This window comes from Propithecus coquereli, unplaced genomic scaffold (assembly GCF_000956105.1).
Source record: "Propithecus coquereli isolate 6110/MARCELLA unplaced genomic scaffold, Pcoq_1.0 Scaffold513, whole genome shotgun sequence".
Classification (NCBI taxonomy): Eukaryota; Metazoa; Chordata; class Mammalia; order Primates; family Indriidae; genus Propithecus; species Propithecus coquereli.
This window is the reverse complement of record NW_012150986.1, coordinates 528,105-546,035: the sequence shown is the minus strand read 5'-3', so window position 1 is coordinate 546,035 and position 17,931 is coordinate 528,105. Positions and strand designations below refer to the sequence as shown.

The 17,931-nt window shown below is 40.6% G+C and overlaps 1 protein-coding gene and 1 pseudogene across 1 annotated transcript in view; one reads left to right on the top strand and one right to left on the bottom strand.

Moving 5' to 3' along the window:
• TXLNG (taxilin gamma) overlaps positions 1-11,918 on the bottom strand; it is a 47,073-nt gene extending 35,155 nt beyond the window's left edge. The window contains exon 1 of the mRNA XM_012656636.1: positions 11,762-11,918. Within this exon, the coding sequence (XP_012512090.1) occupies positions 11,762-11,863 (102 nt within the window). The 5' untranslated portion in view covers positions 11,864-11,918. The remainder of the gene's footprint in view (positions 1-11,761) is intronic.
• A 1,721-nt stretch (positions 11,919-13,639) lies between these two features.
• Positions 13,640-14,086, top strand: LOC105820199 (annotated as a pseudogene).
• Positions 14,087-17,931: the final 3,845 nt, after the last annotated feature.

The following is a 17,931-nucleotide window of genomic DNA, read 5'->3' as shown; positions in this document are numbered from 1 at the left end:
TGTCTCAAAAAAAAAAAAAAAAAAAAAAAAAAAAGAGTGTATGTGCAATCTCGCTTACGCAGCCCTGTTGGGGCCAGTGAAGGCAGATTTGGCTGGGGAAATGGTGAAAGATATCAAAGATACCCTGTATCTCTCAGGACATCAGCTATTGGCCTTATTTGATTTTTAAAAATATGAACCTACCTCCTACACTCTTCTAGTATTTTGAGGGGCTTTTACATCTCCAAATACAAAGTTTTAAAAACACCAATTGTAAAAATTACATTTTCATGTAAATTATAAAAATGACTTTAGCTTTATTAAGTCATTTAAAATAGTTTATATATTAAGGCTATTTTAATCTTCCAAAGAATTATTCTGGATAACACAATTTTCCTCACAGCTAATACTTTATCAATCATTCATCTCAAATTCCTGTTTTAATCATTTTGGACAAAAGTCTTTAAAATATGTATTACATAACTCAATCCCTCCTTAAATAGTAGTCTGTTTTACTGTGTTAGAACAAAGAAATGAAATGAAAGGGTATTTATTTTCAACAGATAAAATGATATACTACTATGTGCACTAGTATATAATTAGATCCTGGTGTACATGCCTCCACAATATGCCTACATTCTTTAAGATAATAAATTCTTAATGTCTCAAAATATAAACTCCCAAAGGTGAGATCTTTTTTGTGTTTCAGATATGAAATACTTTTCTGAGACTTCCTAAATTATAATACCACTGTCTTCCAAAAAAAAAAAAAAAAAAAAAACACACAAACCTATACATAGGCATTTACTACATTAAAAATGGTGTCATTTCAAATTGGTAAAGGAAATGATTTGCAATATCTCCCAAACCATATAGGGAGAACAAACTGGTATCCTGTCTCACCCCTCCAGACATACACAGATTGAAACATGAAAAATGAAAACCACAAAGAACTAGAAGAAATCCTAAATAAAAATTTTTTTTCATAACCTTGGCATTGGGAAGGCCTTTCTAAGGAAAGCAAAAAACTCAGAAGCTATTTTAAAAAGAAAAAGGAGAAGAAGATTAGTTTCCTAAATAATAATTAAAAACATCAGACTAGCCAAAAGTCCATAGGAAGCCTTTAAAATGAGCCAGAGACTCAATTTTCAAGGGTTTGTGAACAAGCAGATCACAATTAAAGAATTAAAAATGCCTGATACTGAAAAGCATTTTAAACCTTGTTCATAATAAAAGAAATACAAATAAAACCGCAAAGTAAGGCACTATCTTTTACCTACCAGATTTTAAAGATTAAAAAGAAAAACCTCAGTGTGGGCAAACAGGTCACTCAGTACACTCTGTGGGGGAGGGAGGGTCTCTAAATTAGTAGATTGGATTTTGCAGAGGTATTTAGCAATCTCTATCAATGTGTGAATGCACATTCACTGTCACCCAGCAGTTCTACCACTTGGAGTTTATTCCACAGATATTCTCCACTCAACTGCAAAAGATCATTTGCCAAACCACTGATTGGTACCCTCTAAAACCTGGAAACAACCTAAATGTCCACCAATAGGGAACTCATAAAATAATGGCCATCCATACAAGGTAAAACTATGTAGCTATTCAAAAGAATAAAGCATCTTCCTTGTGGAGATGGACAGATCTCCAAGGTATAATTAAGTAGAAAAAAAGGCAAACGTCTAGTACACGATGAATACACAACAGTGTACAACATTCATATACTCTATAAGCCAATATATGGATAAAATTTTCCTACAAGGATATCCTCAAAATTGTTCACTATAATTACCTCTGGAGTGTGGACCTAGAAGTTGGAAATGGAGGAAGATTTATTTTTTCTTTTCATAATTCTTGGCTCTATCTTAATTTTTTTATTGTGTGAATGTACTGCTTTTATTTTTTTAAAGACCTTTTAAGTTGAGATTTTGGTTGGATATCACATATTATACTTGTTCATTATTCCACTACTAACCCAAGCTGGGAATCCGAAGATGGCGGGAGGTCATATTTCATTTCACGTCATCTTTTCTCTTCACCTTGCTCTATGCCAGTGGGAAATGCCACCAAGTCAACTTACCACAAGTAGCAGTCAGAATCACTAATGAGAAAGATCCCTTACTTGCCCAACACTACAAAACTAGCAGGCCAAGATTCAAACCTAAGCAATCTGGCTTTCTTCAAAGCCCTGGCTTTTTATCGCTGTTACAGGGCCCACAGGTACTGCTAACATTAAAGAGAATAAAATAAACGCACAAGACAGGCTTCAAAAGGAGAGTTCACCCGGGCGAGGTGACTCAGGTCTGTAATCCTAGCACTCTGGGAGTCTGAGGCAGCGGGGAGGATTGCTCGAGCTCAGAAGTTCGAGATCAGCCTGAGCAAGAGACCCCGTCTCTACTAAAAATAGAAAAATTAGCTGGGCAGCACGGTGTGCTCCTGTAGTCCCAGCTACTCCGGAGACTGAGGAAGGAGGATCACTTGAGCCCAGGAGTTTGGGCTACAGAGCAAGACTCTGTCTCAAAAAAAAAAAAAAAAGAGTTCACCAACAATTGCCGATTAGTTGATAAGCAGAGAAAATAGCCAATCACATTATCTTCATACACTTCAACTAATTGGCATAGTACAACAGATTGAATGCAGAAGCAGATGTCTTCTATTAAGCCATTATTAGAGTTCTGCAAAAAATGTATAATAAAAGAGTGCCACTCTTATTTCGAAAAATCAGCTATTTTTAATTTTTAAAAAGTTACTTATGTTAACATGTGTGGTAGGCAGTATCTGACATGGCCCCCAGTGATCCTAATGATCCTCCTGGTATTCAAAAGCGTGTGTAATTCCCTCCTCCTGAGTGTGGGCTAGACTCTTCTAATGAAGAAAGCATTCTAATGAAGAGGGAATTTCGCAAAAGTGAGGGGAGGCCACTTGTATGATTACAATACAAAAGACTACGACTTCTTTCTCTCTCATGCTGGAAACTCTCTTTTACTCGCTCTGATGAAGCCAGCTGTTATGTTGTGAGATGCTTATGCAAAGACCCATGTGGCAAGGAAGCAACAAGGAAGGCCTCTGGCCAACAGCTCATGAGGAACTGAGGTCTCAGTCCACCAGCCATGGGAACTGAATCCTGTCAAAGACCACGTGAGTGACTTAGGAAGTGGATCCTTCCCAGTTGAGCCTTTAGATGACAATAGCCCTTGAGAGAACCTAAAGCAGAGGACCCAGCTAAGACACGCCCAAATTCCTCAACCACAGAAACTGTAAGATCATAAATGCGTCAAGCCACTAAGTTTTGGGGTGACTTGTTACCCCAGCAATAGATAACTAGAGTACATCAGTTCATTTTTAAAATGAATTCACAATTTTAAATTTTTTTGGTTTAATTTCTAATATGGTAAATATTATTAGGCACAACTCACATGAACAAAAGCTCCTTAGGATTCTCAATAATTTATAAGTGCGTAAAAAGATCCCAAAACAAAAAGTTTGAGAATTGCTGCCCTGGTTGTGCTCAGAACAGGAATGGAGAGAGACCAGAAGGCCAGCTCGGCCAAACCATGACCAGAGAGGTGTCCACATCTTGGCATTAATAACCAGGTAGATCCACCTCTAGGGAATACGCTTTAAGACCAAGTGGGAGAACAGGGAGAAGAGTGCCACTTCCTTCTACATCTAACAAACAGGCCTCTTTCCCCCCTTTTTGTTAAGTGACAGGTGTACCAATGAGGGTATCCAAATGGGTAGTGAGGGAGAATTGGTATAAACATCTTTCCTTGACCTTCATTGCTCTAGCTCACTGAGAAGCCTCTGTAACAGTATTTGATGTACTATTTTCTCATTCAATCCTCAGAATTATCTTATAGGCAGGTATGATGGACAAATAGCCTCAGTGATAAGGTAATTTAAGTACCATGTCCACAGTCATGAACCTAGAACATGGAAAGCAGAGACTGAATTCTTATCTTTCTCTATAAAGAACATACTTTCGCAGAGTATGCTCTTCCCAGGTTATGTTAAAAATAAATTGTGATGGTCACACAACTTTGAAAATACTAAAAACTGAATTGTACATGAATGTATAATTGTAAATGGATGAACTGTATGGCATGTAAATTATTTCTAAATAAAGCTGTTATCCAAAATATTAATAATAAATGAAGCCAGAGAAATTACAGAGTTCTGAGAAGGGACATAAACTGGAGGCAAGATAAGTTTTAGGAATTGTCCCAACTACTACCTTGTTGGCAGCAAAAGGATCCAGAGTGATTGTCACAGTATGTAAGAGGACCAAGAACACATGGAACCATTAAGAGGTAAGGAGAAGAAAAGAGGGGCAAACCCGTGCTAAACTAAGGGGTGAAGGAACCTGTCTCCCCAGTAGTGAATAAGCCAAAAATGAGCAAATGGGCCTGGAAAAGGTCTAGTTTGGAAACAGCTTCTTCAGTCTCATAAGATGGCAGTAAGTGCTAATACTGTATATTCACTGGTAACATCTATATTAGACTGTGTACATCATTTGCCTTTTAATAACACAATGACTGCATTAAATTTCACATATAACTTCTGCAGCTATTTCTTTTATAAAAATAAAAGGTGCTGGACTCCGCGATTTGCAAAATCACTTGTAGCTCTAAAACCATAACTCAATGAATATCTGCAATCTGAGAGATACCTGTATTAGCCTACACACCTTATCTCAGCGGCAAAAGGAGCAGGAAATCTGAAGATTTTAATGCCCAAAGCCACTAAAATATGCTTGGGCCTGATCCACTTTGCAGAGGGGCAGAGGCTGGGTCACACGATTAGCATCTTCAAGACTCCTAGATGTAAAATGGTCCTCTACTTTTATGGGTTATCTAAGTCAAACATCCCTGTCCCAATTTTATGAAGTCACCCTTGCCCGGCTCCATGAGGATTAATCCTGATGCACCTTTGAAACACCAAGCCTTCCTTTTACTTGTCCTACTTACCCAGACCATTTCAGCTCTTTGTTTACACCAGGTTATGTGGACTTTATTTCAGAGAAGTTAAAAAGGGTCTCTCTAAACTCTCTACCTTCCAATTAATCCAAATTACACGTGGAGGTAACTTTGCAGGGAGTTATAGCACAGCACACCTCCTAAATCATATATCTTAAGGTTAACTCAGGGCTTAAGTGAATGAAGCAAGAGATATTAAGCCTAGAAAGCTCAAAACTCCTCTGGTCCCCAGATTACAAGAGATTTCCACACTCCCTAATCACTCAACTCTACCCTTTATAACTTGCTTTCACTTAGTAAAAACTATTACTCATTTTACTTATCACCAAGTTTTGTTCACATTCCACAAGCAGCACTTTTTTGACCTTTACTATTCTCAAGAATGTGTTAAGAGAGCATGAGATATATGGAATATAGATAATAGCTTTGGAACCCAAAGAGCCCAAATTCTGAATATGCCACTTACTACCTCCTTCCTGTGTGGCCATTGGGAGGTCAACCTCTCAGTTCCCTTATCTGTAAACTCGGGATGTACTGTACCTACCTTCTTAGTTGTTAATATTAGATATAATGATTATAAACTGCTGGTGCACAGCAGAACTGTTATAATATCTGAATGAAGCTATTTTATAAAATGCATATTCTCACTTTTAATATGGCCCACACTTCAATCCAAAAGATCCATAAAGAAATGTGCTTCGGCCGGGCGCGGTGGCTCACACCTGTAATCCTAGCACTCTGGGAGGCCGAGGCGGGCAGATTGTTTGAGCTCAGGAGTTCGAAACCAGCCTGAGCAAGAGCAAGACCCCATCTCTACTAAAAATAGAAAGAAATTAATCAGACAACTAAAAATATATAAAAAAAATTAGCCGGGCATGGTGGCACATGCCTGTAATCCCAGCTACTCGGGAGGCTGAGGCAGGAGGATCACTTGAGCCCAGGAGTTTGAGGTTGCTGTGAGCTAGGCTGACGCCGTGGCACTCTACCCTGGGCAACACAGTGAGACTGTCTCAAAAAAAAAAAAGATGTGCTTCTGGCATATCTTTCTTGGCAAACCATTCTACCTTGACCTTTCTGAGAGTAGGGAAAGAAGAAAAATGAAAAAGTAATGGTTTCACAAGTAAATGTTACTACTCATGACAGACTATAGGGTAGAAGTGGGGGATTAATGAAGGTCATTCTGGGGATATTTTGGAAATGTAACACAATGCAAATCAACACTCTAAGCAACAAATGCTAATAACATTATTTTGATAGCACAGGAGAACACTAGTCATTTTACGTATCTTTTCCTTCCAGTAATAAAATTTAAGTAGTTACATGTGCCAACAGAATTTCAACTAGGAAGTAAACGGAATCATAAAAATATATTCCCAGGGTCTGAATGGATCTTAAAGGTCGCCTAACCTATTTTTAGCCTCTTCCGGAAATGTCCCACCTGGGATATTTAAAATACAGCTAATTCTCAATGTTGACGAATACCATATTAAATTTGTATACTACTCTATACTTTTTAAATACTGACACATCCCTTATATTAACTTAAAGTTACTCATAGTCACGTTAGAACCAAACAAAAAGGATTTGGGGAGAAGGGGGCAGAAAAGGGAGGAGATAAAGAGATTTCTTGGGGATAGGTGAGAACTTACTAGGTAAGCAGAAACTGCCCACGCAGCAGAGGACATTCTTTGTTCTGTCAATTATGCAAGTTTATACCAACTCTAGGCAAACTTCACCAACTATGAGCTATGTTATTTAAGCAAGTTTGTTTCTGACTGAGACTCAGATGTCTTATCTATATACCTGGGAATACCATCTACCTTGCAGAGTTATGGAGATATTAGAGCGCCTGCATATTTTAAGTGCCTAGCACAGTGCATGAAACACAAATAGAACTGGAAGTCTGAAATTTCTTTCCTTTTGAAATGCTGTAACTCTCTGAAAAGCATAAATCTGAATAGCATATCTATTTAAGAGAAACCTATTATAATGAATTCTGTGACAAATCCCCCAAAAGCAATCACACACACCATTTTACGTCATTTGACACACTTCCCTAAGTAAAACTTCTCTAGCAAAGACCAATGTAAACAATACACAAAATAACATATAAAATACCCTCCAGTAACATAATATGGCGTATTATGATATGAAAATGTGGTATGACTAGAGGAATATGCTGTATCTGGTGTGTTCTCATTACTGTTTGTCCTGTTTGATTCCCATTTTTTAAAAAATGAAATTTACCAAAGCTTGGCAACACAACCGGAAAACAATGTTGCAAAAGAAGATCACCTTGTATCTTATTACTTAACCCAGTGCCAGAAGAGTGGTTTATCAAGTTGGCAAATGGGGAGAAAACCTAGATTAATGAAATGGCTTCTTCCTATCCCCATACTCTTGCCCAACCGCCCTGACCTGATTTTTCCTCATTATGCCTATCACAGAGGATTCTGGGAAGAGGGGAGAATATGCAGGTTGGAAGACGGATTTACAAAAATAAAATAATAATAGCACCCTAAAAGCAAGAGAAATGAATCTTTCATATATTCTCCCCTCCAAACCACATAAAATTCTACATGCCACACATTGTGCCAAATGTGTCACATCAACTCTTTATGCTTCACAATAATCCTATGTCGTAGGTATTAGAACCATCCCCACTTTACAGATGATGCAACTGACACTGAGAAAGATTGAGAAACTTGTCCAAGGTTGCACAGGTACTAAGTGGCAGACAGCCAAGAGTCTTGACTCTAAAATCCATACTATTTACCCAGTACTATACTACTTATTACTGCAATGTAGATGAAAGGGTACTGGGTTCCAGACTCAGCTTCACCCCTTGGGCAAAGCACTTACCCTTGTTGAGCAGTTTGTCATTGGTAAATAAGGTCAACAACAGCTGCCCAGCCTTCTCCATAGCATCTGAGTGATGCCAAAAGAGTTAATGTGTGTGCAAATATGCCATAAAAAGTACAGGGCATTATGTAAATGTAAGATGTTTTTAATTTGAGCTCAGGTACCATATATTTTTAATCCTTCCAAATGGTTTATGGACTTAAAAATAAGTTTAATAGCAATTAAATAATTTTTAACATTCGCAAGCAAAAATCTAGGGGGAAAGAAAAAACCTTAGCATTCTGGAAAAGGCACAACTATTGAGACAGTAAATAGATCAGTGGTTGCCAGCAGTTTGGGGGAAGGGAGGGAGGATGAATAGGTACAACACAAGGGATTTATAGGGCAGTGAAACCACTCTGTATGATACTGCAATGGTGGATATTTATTGTACATTTGTCAAAACCCACAGAATGCGCAACACCAAAGTGAAACCTAATGCAAACTCTAGACTTAGTAATAATGTATCAGTATTGACTCATGAACTGTAACAAAAGTACCACACTAATGCAAGATGTAAATAATAGAGGGAAACAATGTATGTGACGGGTATATGGGAACAATGCAGTTTCTGCTCAATTTTTCTATAAACCTAAAAACTGCTCCAAAAAAAGTCTACTAATTTTTTTAATCAACCTTATAAAACAAATTCTACAGAGGAATTCGGGAAGTAAAATCAACGAGCTTGATGTTCTAAAATGTGCCTGAAGGTTGGTCCGAGTGCAGTGGTGCTTACAACTGATTGATCACAACCAGTTACAGATTCCTTTGTTCCTTTCTCCACTCCCACTGCTCCACTTGACCAGCCTTTTTAAAAAAAATAAAAAATAAATAAAATAAAATAAAATGTGCCTGAATACTTGATAATGTATATCCATCATTTTAGACAATGCTGTCCAACAGAACTTTATGCAATGATGAAAATATTCTAGATCTGCTCTGATACAATAGGCATTAGCCACGTTGGCTATTGAATACCTGAAATTTAGCTAGTATGACTGAGAAACAGAATTTTTTATTTTATTTAAATAAATAGCCACATGTCACTAGTGGCTACCGTATCAGCACAGTTTCAGACAATTCCTCAAGAGATTCCTAGAAATGTACTGTAATATTACCTTTAGAAGAGAAAAACTACCCCAAGAGACCATTCAAATAGATGTAGTTATGAAACAATGCCACAATTAACTGAGCAGGTCAAGAGTGACTAGGCAAATGGTTAAAACAACCAGGAACCAATAATGCCCATTTCCAATTGCTGCTCACTTCAAGTCCCATAATGTAATCAAATAGTGACAAAATAATCACTTTTATTTTAATTCCTTCTATATTTTCAGAACACTCAATTCATTAAACATCATTTCTGCTTCCTGAAAAAAAGGGGTAGAGGATAAGTTAGAATTAAGGAATAATTTCTCAAGCCAAGTGACTCAGAGGAAATTTAAAAATTAAGAATCATAAAGAAGTAACTTAAAATGATTTTGATTTTTTTGTTGTTGTTTTTTGTTTGTTTTTTTTTTTTTTTTGAAGAGACGGAGGTCTCTTTATGTTGCCCAGGCTGGCCTCAACCTCCTGGGCTCTAAGGATCCTTTCACCACAGGCTCTCAAGTAGGTGGGACTATAGTGTGCGCCATGACACCAGGCTTAAAAATGATTTTTGCAGACACAAGATATTCGCTCAATTTTTTAAATGAAAATTCAAGAACATTTAACTGTGTATTTCAATTCCATGTTATAGTCAGTTGGAAACCAAAGGGAAAAAATGCCTAGAAAAGCATCGCCAAAGAAGAAAGGAATGGTCCTGCATGGTGGCTCACACCCGTAACCCTAGCACTTTGGGAGGCCAAAGCAGGAGGATCACTTGAGGCCAGGAGTTTGAGACCAGCCTGGGCAACATAGCAAGACCCCCTCTCTACAAAAAACAAAAAAATTAGCTGGGCATGGTGGTATATGCCTGTGGTCCCAGCTACTCTGGAGGCTGAGGCAGGAGGATCACTCAAGCCCACGAGTTTGAGGCTGCAATAAACTATGAGGACACCACTGCACTCCAGCCCAGGCAACAGAATGAGACCCTGTCAAAAAAAAAAAAAAGGAGGAATATGAGGTAAATAAACAACGAGACAGTAGAGACACACATAACTATTCATATCCAGCTGTTAACCAGAGCTCTGCACCTCAAAGGGTCATTACCTCTTATCTTGGTCGTTTAAAATGCTAGTTGATTAAACCTCAGTTCCTAATTCAACGACTTTTTGTCCTTATCCCAGTGGCATAAAAGGGAACTTATGTCCTCAATTGCAGTGGCTTTTTATCAGAGTTCTCCCCTGGGGAACCTATGAAATCAAACACTGAGATTGGCTCCCCACCCTCAGGGAATAAAGTGTCCAAAGTGAGTGTTGAATCTCTACAGTACATTGGTCCACAGCTTCTTTTTCAGTCCTGCAAGCACAGGATCTTTCTTTTAGAATACAAAGAGAGAGAAAGAAAGAGGTAATTGAGAAGTAGTAACACCCTCAAGCAGAGACATGAAAATACCTAACCTTAGAAACAGGCCCAAAAAAGCTAATTCTTAACATTTTGCTCAGATGTAAACTGGACCTTTGTTCTCCTTTCTGAAGTTCATGAACTGCATTAGAAAAATATTATTTCGTAACTTCATATAGGAGTGACTTTTAAGAGTATTCAAATACATAATTAGGTAATATTAAATAGCCCTGAGCGATCAAGAAGGACGTCCAACAAGTTGAATGTTTCACTATGTTCACCTGCAAGGAAAAAGAGACAGGGTTCCCACCTTCCCAGCGTCATTCCCCGGGGTTCTCCATTCCAGGGCCCCGAAAACCCTGTACCCCATTCGTTGTGCAATCTTTTTCAAACTCCACCCATTGAGCTCCAGAACAAGTGGAATTCTCCCATTCTGAAAGAGGTCTCTCGATTTTCCTGTATCCAGGGAGACATTGTAAACTCCATGACGTGAGGCAAGTAAGGCAAAGGGAACGGTCCAGCTTGCTTGTCTCCCAGATTAAGAAAGACCAAAGGCCAGGGTCGGGGAGGCACTCTAGTTTCCGCTCATCAAATTAAAAAAATAAATAAAAGAAAGAAAAAAGAAAAAAAAAGGGCAGGGGGAGATAGGACTGGGAAGACCAGCTATCACGCCATACTGCTCCCAACTCTGCGGGACCGACGTCCTCCAGCATCCCCTCCCCATCCATCCCTTGCCCCACGTGCAACCAGGCCGGTGGAGCTCAGAGACTAGCCCCGGGGCTTGGGTCCTGGGGGCCGAAAGGCCACCCCCCACTCAACGGCCCCGAAGCGCTCGCCCCCCCGCCCTCGCAGTGGCAGGGAGCGCAGGGGGGCGGGGGAAGCGGGGCGAAGCACAGCCCCGGCTCCCGCGCGGTTATCTTGCTGCGCAACAGCCTCGTCTGAGCGGCCCGGGAGCACTCCGCAGCGCGCCCTCCGCACCTGCCCGACGCGAGGAGGGCGAGCCAGTGACCCCAGAAAGCCCCCCCTCCATGGTGGCGCCCAGCGCAGGGAGCACGGTGACGGCAGGGGCCGAGAGGACACCTGGTGCCCGGGGCCCCACAGTGCCGGCCGCACGTGGCTGTCACACCTGGCGCGCCCCTGCCTCGCGCCCCTTCCCCCTCGAGCCCGGATACGCCCCCCGCCCTCCCTCCCTGCACCCCCGCAGCGCGCCCACAAACCCTAACCGTCTCCTCCTCCCACCCCATCTATCCCGGTCCCACCCCCCCCACCTGCTCCCACTGTCGTCACCCCCTAGAGAGAAGAGGGCCGGATGTTCGTCCCGTCGCTAAAGGTAACGGTGGATAGTGAGGTGGACCCCGAAAAAGGTAGCTCTAACATCCTCCCGGCCCGGCAACAACGAGGGCGACTCCCTGACTGACCTTCTGCCGCGGGCTGCGTCGCCGTCCGCCCCGTCCGGCCTCAATCGCCTCCTCGGCGCCGCCGCCTCTTCCCCGCGCTGCCTCCTCTACCCGCGTCGCCATGAGGTGACGGCAGCAGCCAAACAAGCAGCCCGACAAGGGGCAAAGAACCTCGTAGGGCCTTGCACCCCGCCCCCGAATCTTGTAGCCAATCGCCGCACGTAAAGCTTCCCACATGACCGGAGGAGGTTGGCCCCCGAGGGGATGGAGCGAGATGGGGGTGGGGAGCATTGAATTCTGGGCTGGGCTTCGGCAGGACCGAAGGGCAGACAGAGGCCGCATGAGTCTGCGCAGACGGGGAAAGGGACTCGGGAACGGACTACAAGTCCCAGAAGGCTGCGCGGCCACGGCTCGCAGGCTCGAATCGGGATTGGAGCATAATGCAGCGTTCTGAAAATGGAAGAGTACTGCGCTGCCTGTGCAACCTACTGGGACTTGTAGTTTCTGGGGCGGGGGGAGGCGCTGTCTAGATATCAGCTGCTCCTTATTATGCTGTGGGAAAAGTTTAGAAATATTCCAGCGTTTGAGAAGGAGCGGGATCAGGAACACTTTGTTGTGTTTTTGTTTTTGTTGCTGTTCTTAGGAATTGGGCACGAATGATTTGGGGATAAGGGGAAATAGTTAGCAATTTTCAAGGCAGGAGGTGTAATGGCTCTCAGAATTTGAGGTTTCGGGCTCAGACACCTGCCCCGAGTCCTGCCTGGAGTCCTGCCCCTCCACCGGAGTTCTCACCACGGTTTACCTATCCCGAGCCCCTGCGGGGTGGCGGCTGCCTCCTATTCCTCTTGGCTGAACCGCCCCGGCTTCTAGTACTGTTCTCCACAGTTAATTGGCGTTTCATTCATGTCGAATGTATCTGCTTTCTCCGACAGTCGTTTCGTTGCTTAAATTTTTCAACAAACTCGGTTTGCTGAATCAAATTTTTTTCTTGATATTAAGGGGCGGGGGGCTCGCTTTCCTCAGGAATATTCCCTCTTTCCAAATGCTGGAACCAGATCTCCAATGGCCGAGCTTCTGAAAGTCACAGACCATCATAAAATCCTGACGTATTGTCTTAAATAATTCATTATGAAAATTTGTGCAAATTCTATACTATTTTTTATTAGAGTTGAATTCAAAACGGTGGTAACAGGCGCCAAAAATGTAGTAACATACACGAAAGTAAATTTCAATAATGGGGAAATTCCATCCATTATTTTTAATTATTTCTGTAAATTTGGAAAAAGTACCATTATTTTGTTTCATGGGCAGAAAACCTCAGTCCAGCTTTGAAATTTCAAGATTAAAGCATTGCCTGAGACATAGGTGACAGCTGATAATGAACGATACCCAGACTATATAAAGGTGGTGGCTTCAGCCACCATGTCTCATCGTCTTAAAGGCAAAAGTCCCAATAAGATGCAGAATAAATCTCTCAGTAATGCAATTCTCTGGAGAATCGAATGACAAAATACACTGTAGTTAAATCATAGTACAATACAATACCACGAAGGTACTAAAACTGACAAGCATTTTTAAAATTTGACCTAGAAAAAAAAATATTTATGTAGAATTGCCTGAGACTATGTTTATAAAAAAATGGTTAGAAGGTTATTGATCAAAATGTTAATAACGTTTTTCCCTGGATGGTGAGATTTGGGAGTATTTTTACTTCATGATTTTCTGTAGTGTTTAGGTATGTGTGGAACAAAAAAAATCAATAAAGTTGTCTTTATTAAGAAAACAAAAGTCCTTTGGGAGTGCAGTAGTTTAAAAAAAAAAGAAAAAATTCGGTTCTTCGGCAACTGGGATCCATTTCCATTGGTTCTTACAGTCGCTCCTGAGACCCCAACAGTGAAAATGGTGAAGGAGATTGAGAGCAAGTGTGCTTTTCTGGAAGCCTTGGATGATGGCAGAGATAAACTTAGAGTAGTTGACTTCTCAGCCACATGGTGTCGGCTTTGCAAAATGATCAAGACTTTCTGTCATTCCCTCTCTGAAAAGTATTCCAATGTGGTGTTCCTTGAAGTAGATGTGGATGACTGTCAGGATGTTGCTTCAGAGTGTGAAGTCAAATGCATGCCAACTTTCCAGTTTTTTAAAAAGGGGTAAAAGGTAGGTGAATTTTCTGGCACTAATAAGGAAAAGCTTGAAGCCACCATTAATGAATTAGTCTAATCATGTTTTCTGAAAACATAACTGGCCATTGGCTATTTAAAACTTGTAATTTTTTTATTTACTAAAACTATGAAGTATGGAAACTACATACCCAATTGCCATCTGATTATAAATGACAATAAAATATTAATTCTACCCTTTAAAAAAAGAGAAAACAAAAGAACTATGCAAGTGACCTCAAGTCCTAAGAGAAATGAAAAATGTTTAATTATGTTTATTAAATGCATGTCTTTATTTGAAAAGAGATTTGAAGTGAATCATATACACAATATGCTATAACATATATAGATATATTGATATATAGATATCATGTCATAAATATGTATGTGTATACACACAAAAAAATGAAAAAAAGGGCTAAAAAATAAGATGAAGTCATGGTAAGTTCAATCCATAACACACACACCTTAAGGTTTGTACACAAGCTGGAGGTTAGTTAGATTTTTATTTTGAGCTTCTTGGCAGCTGGGAAAAGAGGAAAACACAATTTACAGATTGATTCACAACATCACATAATAAAAACAAACTGGTTACTTAAGAGAAACATAATTATTACCGGTCTGCAAGAAACATGAATTTTAGAGATGTTTCTTATAACATCTTGAATGTAGGCTCTGATAGTTTTGAAATCTGTTCAGAAGCTCTTCGATGCTCCTCCCTTCAAAAGGTGGATTCTGATTCCCTTCCCCTTGACTGTGGGCCAGACTTTGTGATTTGCTTCTAAGAAATACAACGTATCAGAAGCGATATATAACTTCCAAAACTAGGTGAAAGGATAGCTTCTACCTGGCTGTCTCTGTCTTGGCTCACTCTCTTCTTACATGGGTCACACTAACCTGATTTTTGTCTTGTCTTTTTCTTTTTTTTTTTTTTTTATAAACAGGGTGTCTCTCTGTCACCCAGGCTGAAGTACAGTAGGGCAATCATAGCTCACCGTAGCCTTGAATTCCTGGGCTCAAGTGATCCTCCTGACTCAGCCTCCCTAGTAGCTGGAACTACAGGCGTGCACCGCCACGACTGGCTAGGTTTTTCTTTTTATTTTTTGTAGGGACGGGGTCTCACTATGTTGTTCAGGCTGGTCTTGAACTCTTGCCTTCAAGTGATCCTCTGCCTTGGCCTCCCAAAGTGGTGGGATTACAAGCCAGAGCTACTGTGCTTGGTCCTGATTTTTTATAGACCCATTTTTTTCTTTAGATTATTAACTTAAATGCCTTCAAAGAGGCTACTGTCAAGTGTTAGCCTAAGGATTTGTAAAGCACTTAGCTAATCTTTGCTGGAATCCTTCATTGGGGTTATATTAATATTTTAGGTTTTTAAGGGCTATGATTTCTTTATTACCAAGTCTTTAAGGAGCACCTTATGTTCCGTTTACATTGATTGTTCCCACCTTTGCTCCAGGAATTACTGTCTCTTAAGAACTGTGCCTGTGATGAAGGGTAAAAGCCACAAGAACAGCAGCTCCTCATTGGGTAGGGGGTGTTTGCTCCAGGCTCCCTAAGGGCTGTCGATATAACCCAAATATGGGACCATTTTTTTTTAGATGTTTATTAAAGTCTTGAGCAAGCAGGCACAAAACAATTGTGTGAACAGTAAGCTCAATGATGTCCCAGCTCTTTGGCCTTTTAGGTACTTGACCATCATTTTGATGAAAGGCAAGGCACTCAAGGCAGACTCACCACTATTACAGAGACAGGATTAAGTTAGCCTGTATCAGGGAGCTGGACACAGGACCATTTAGAGGCTTAGCCTACAGTATTATCCAGAAGGAAACAGGTTTCATACTTGCTAGGTTCTGATACCCTGTTAATGCAAGGGTGAGGAGAGTCTCATATATTTTAAACAACGCACATATTAATATCTTGAATGCCACTCATTTCACTAACGTGAGCCCATTTCTAATGCCTGTTAGACTGGCTAACAAGCTACTAATTTCACCTATGAAAACCCACTTCTAACATTCATTTTGCTTCTTAACAAAGCTTCTGTTGTTGATTGAGCTATGGCTGACAGAAGCATCTGTAGTGGCTAGAAAATGGAATAGGGAGTCCTTGACTAATACTAGCTGTCCACCCTGAGTGTCTAAAGTCCTAAGTGGGGTCATTTCCAGCCCTTAACACAACACACTCCTCCTCCACCTCTTCCTTCTCTACCTTTGCTGACAGTAAATTATAGACCTCATCATATCCTATAACACGATCGAAAGTATTGATATATTGAAAGAAGCAATGTAGCCATCAGAAGACTGGAAACCTGAAAACCTAGGGAGAGCATGCGGGAGGCCAGACTGCCAGAGCCCATCCAAGCAATGTATGGAAGTCAAGGAATCTTGGTCAGAGAACTTCTAAAATAACTATTTGCTGGCCTACGCCTAGTGTGGGAATGAAGGCCCTGGTTAGCCCATCCTAATGCCTTTGATCAGTGGGAATTGGTTTGATTTCTTACCAAACCACCTTCCCATTGTAATCCAGCTTCCTACATGGGTCTGACCACAGAGAGAGAATGTAGATATGTGTACATTTCCATTTCATGAGACACTTACATTTCTCATTGTTAATAAAGGGACATTTTGACTTTATATATCAGGTCTACTTAATGTAAATCTAGTCCTGAGAGAGACATATTCTGGGTGGTCCCTCCAGGAAGCCCTGCTGGCCCCCAGAATATCTTAGATGTCCTGTGTTATGCATCCCTAGTACATTGTACTTCCCATACTAGGCCAGTCCCCACTCTTCAGTGTAGTGGTTTGTCAAATTGACTCTTTCCCCTAACCAGGTGGTAAACAAAGTGAGGACAAGGCACAAAGAAAGTTCTCAACACAAACTTACTGAGAAAAAGAGCCTCTGAATAGATAAATGCACCGATCAGTTTTCTGAAGGGCCAAACCTTCAATTCCCCAAGGAAATATCCCTTCCTGTGACCTCTTGGAGAATCTTCTGGTAGCAATGTCCCTCTGCAACCTGTTAAGACCTCAGGCAGCCACAGGACCAAGATCACCCCAGGATAAACTCGGTGGCAATAGAAAGTTGTCATTCATCACTTAAACATTTACTGAGCAGCTACTACATTCTGAGTTCTTTATTAGACACTGGACATACCTTGATTTAGAATAATGGGCACCCAGGCCAACAGTGGACAGTCACATGTACAACAAACCATAACATAATTCATAAAATGGAGGTATTTACAGAGTAACCTCTTGACGGTTATTTTCTACTGGTGGCGGGGAGGTTTAAGGATGGCTTAAGGTGACATCTGAGCTGTGTATAAAAGGGTCAACAGGAGTTAAATTAACCATGTTACTTTGACTCGTCCAGCTCAAAGTATTTTCAGAGAAAGAAAAAGCTCCTACTAACTTTTAAATCAGCCAAGAGTATTATTTCATCAAAAGAGTTGAATTTCATGTTTGTTGCACACTTATTGGGGTTGTAGGTAGTGAAAAGGAGTATTTGTCTTGTCACAGAACAAAGAGCTTATTGTTTAACTTGATTACCCAACACCATCTTTCTGAGCTAACCCTGATTTCAGTCGTTATAGGAATTTGGCCAATTTCTGCATTTGCTATAGATGTCCACATTTCTGGCAGACACTGAAAGATTTAGAAAATGATTATACATTATACCCAGATCACACAGGCATATTAATGGCAGGCTGTGGAGTGTACTGTTAGACTGCCACACACACAGCTGGGGTACCAGCTCTAGCAGAAAGAGGATACTTAAAAACTCTTCTCGTGTACAGAATATTGGGAGAGAGTAGGTGCATTTCAAGAATTCATATGCATATATTGCATATTTTAAAGTGTTGGCATTCATGAATTTTGTTCTGATTCATTTCCCCAAGTCTTGGCTGTAATTATAGACTTCCAAGGAAATGGAAACTATCTTTATGTATAGAGACAATGGGAAAGAAAAATAGGGAATACTCATGGATATTAGGCTTTATTGAAAATTATTCTATAAAACCTCAAGTTTTTG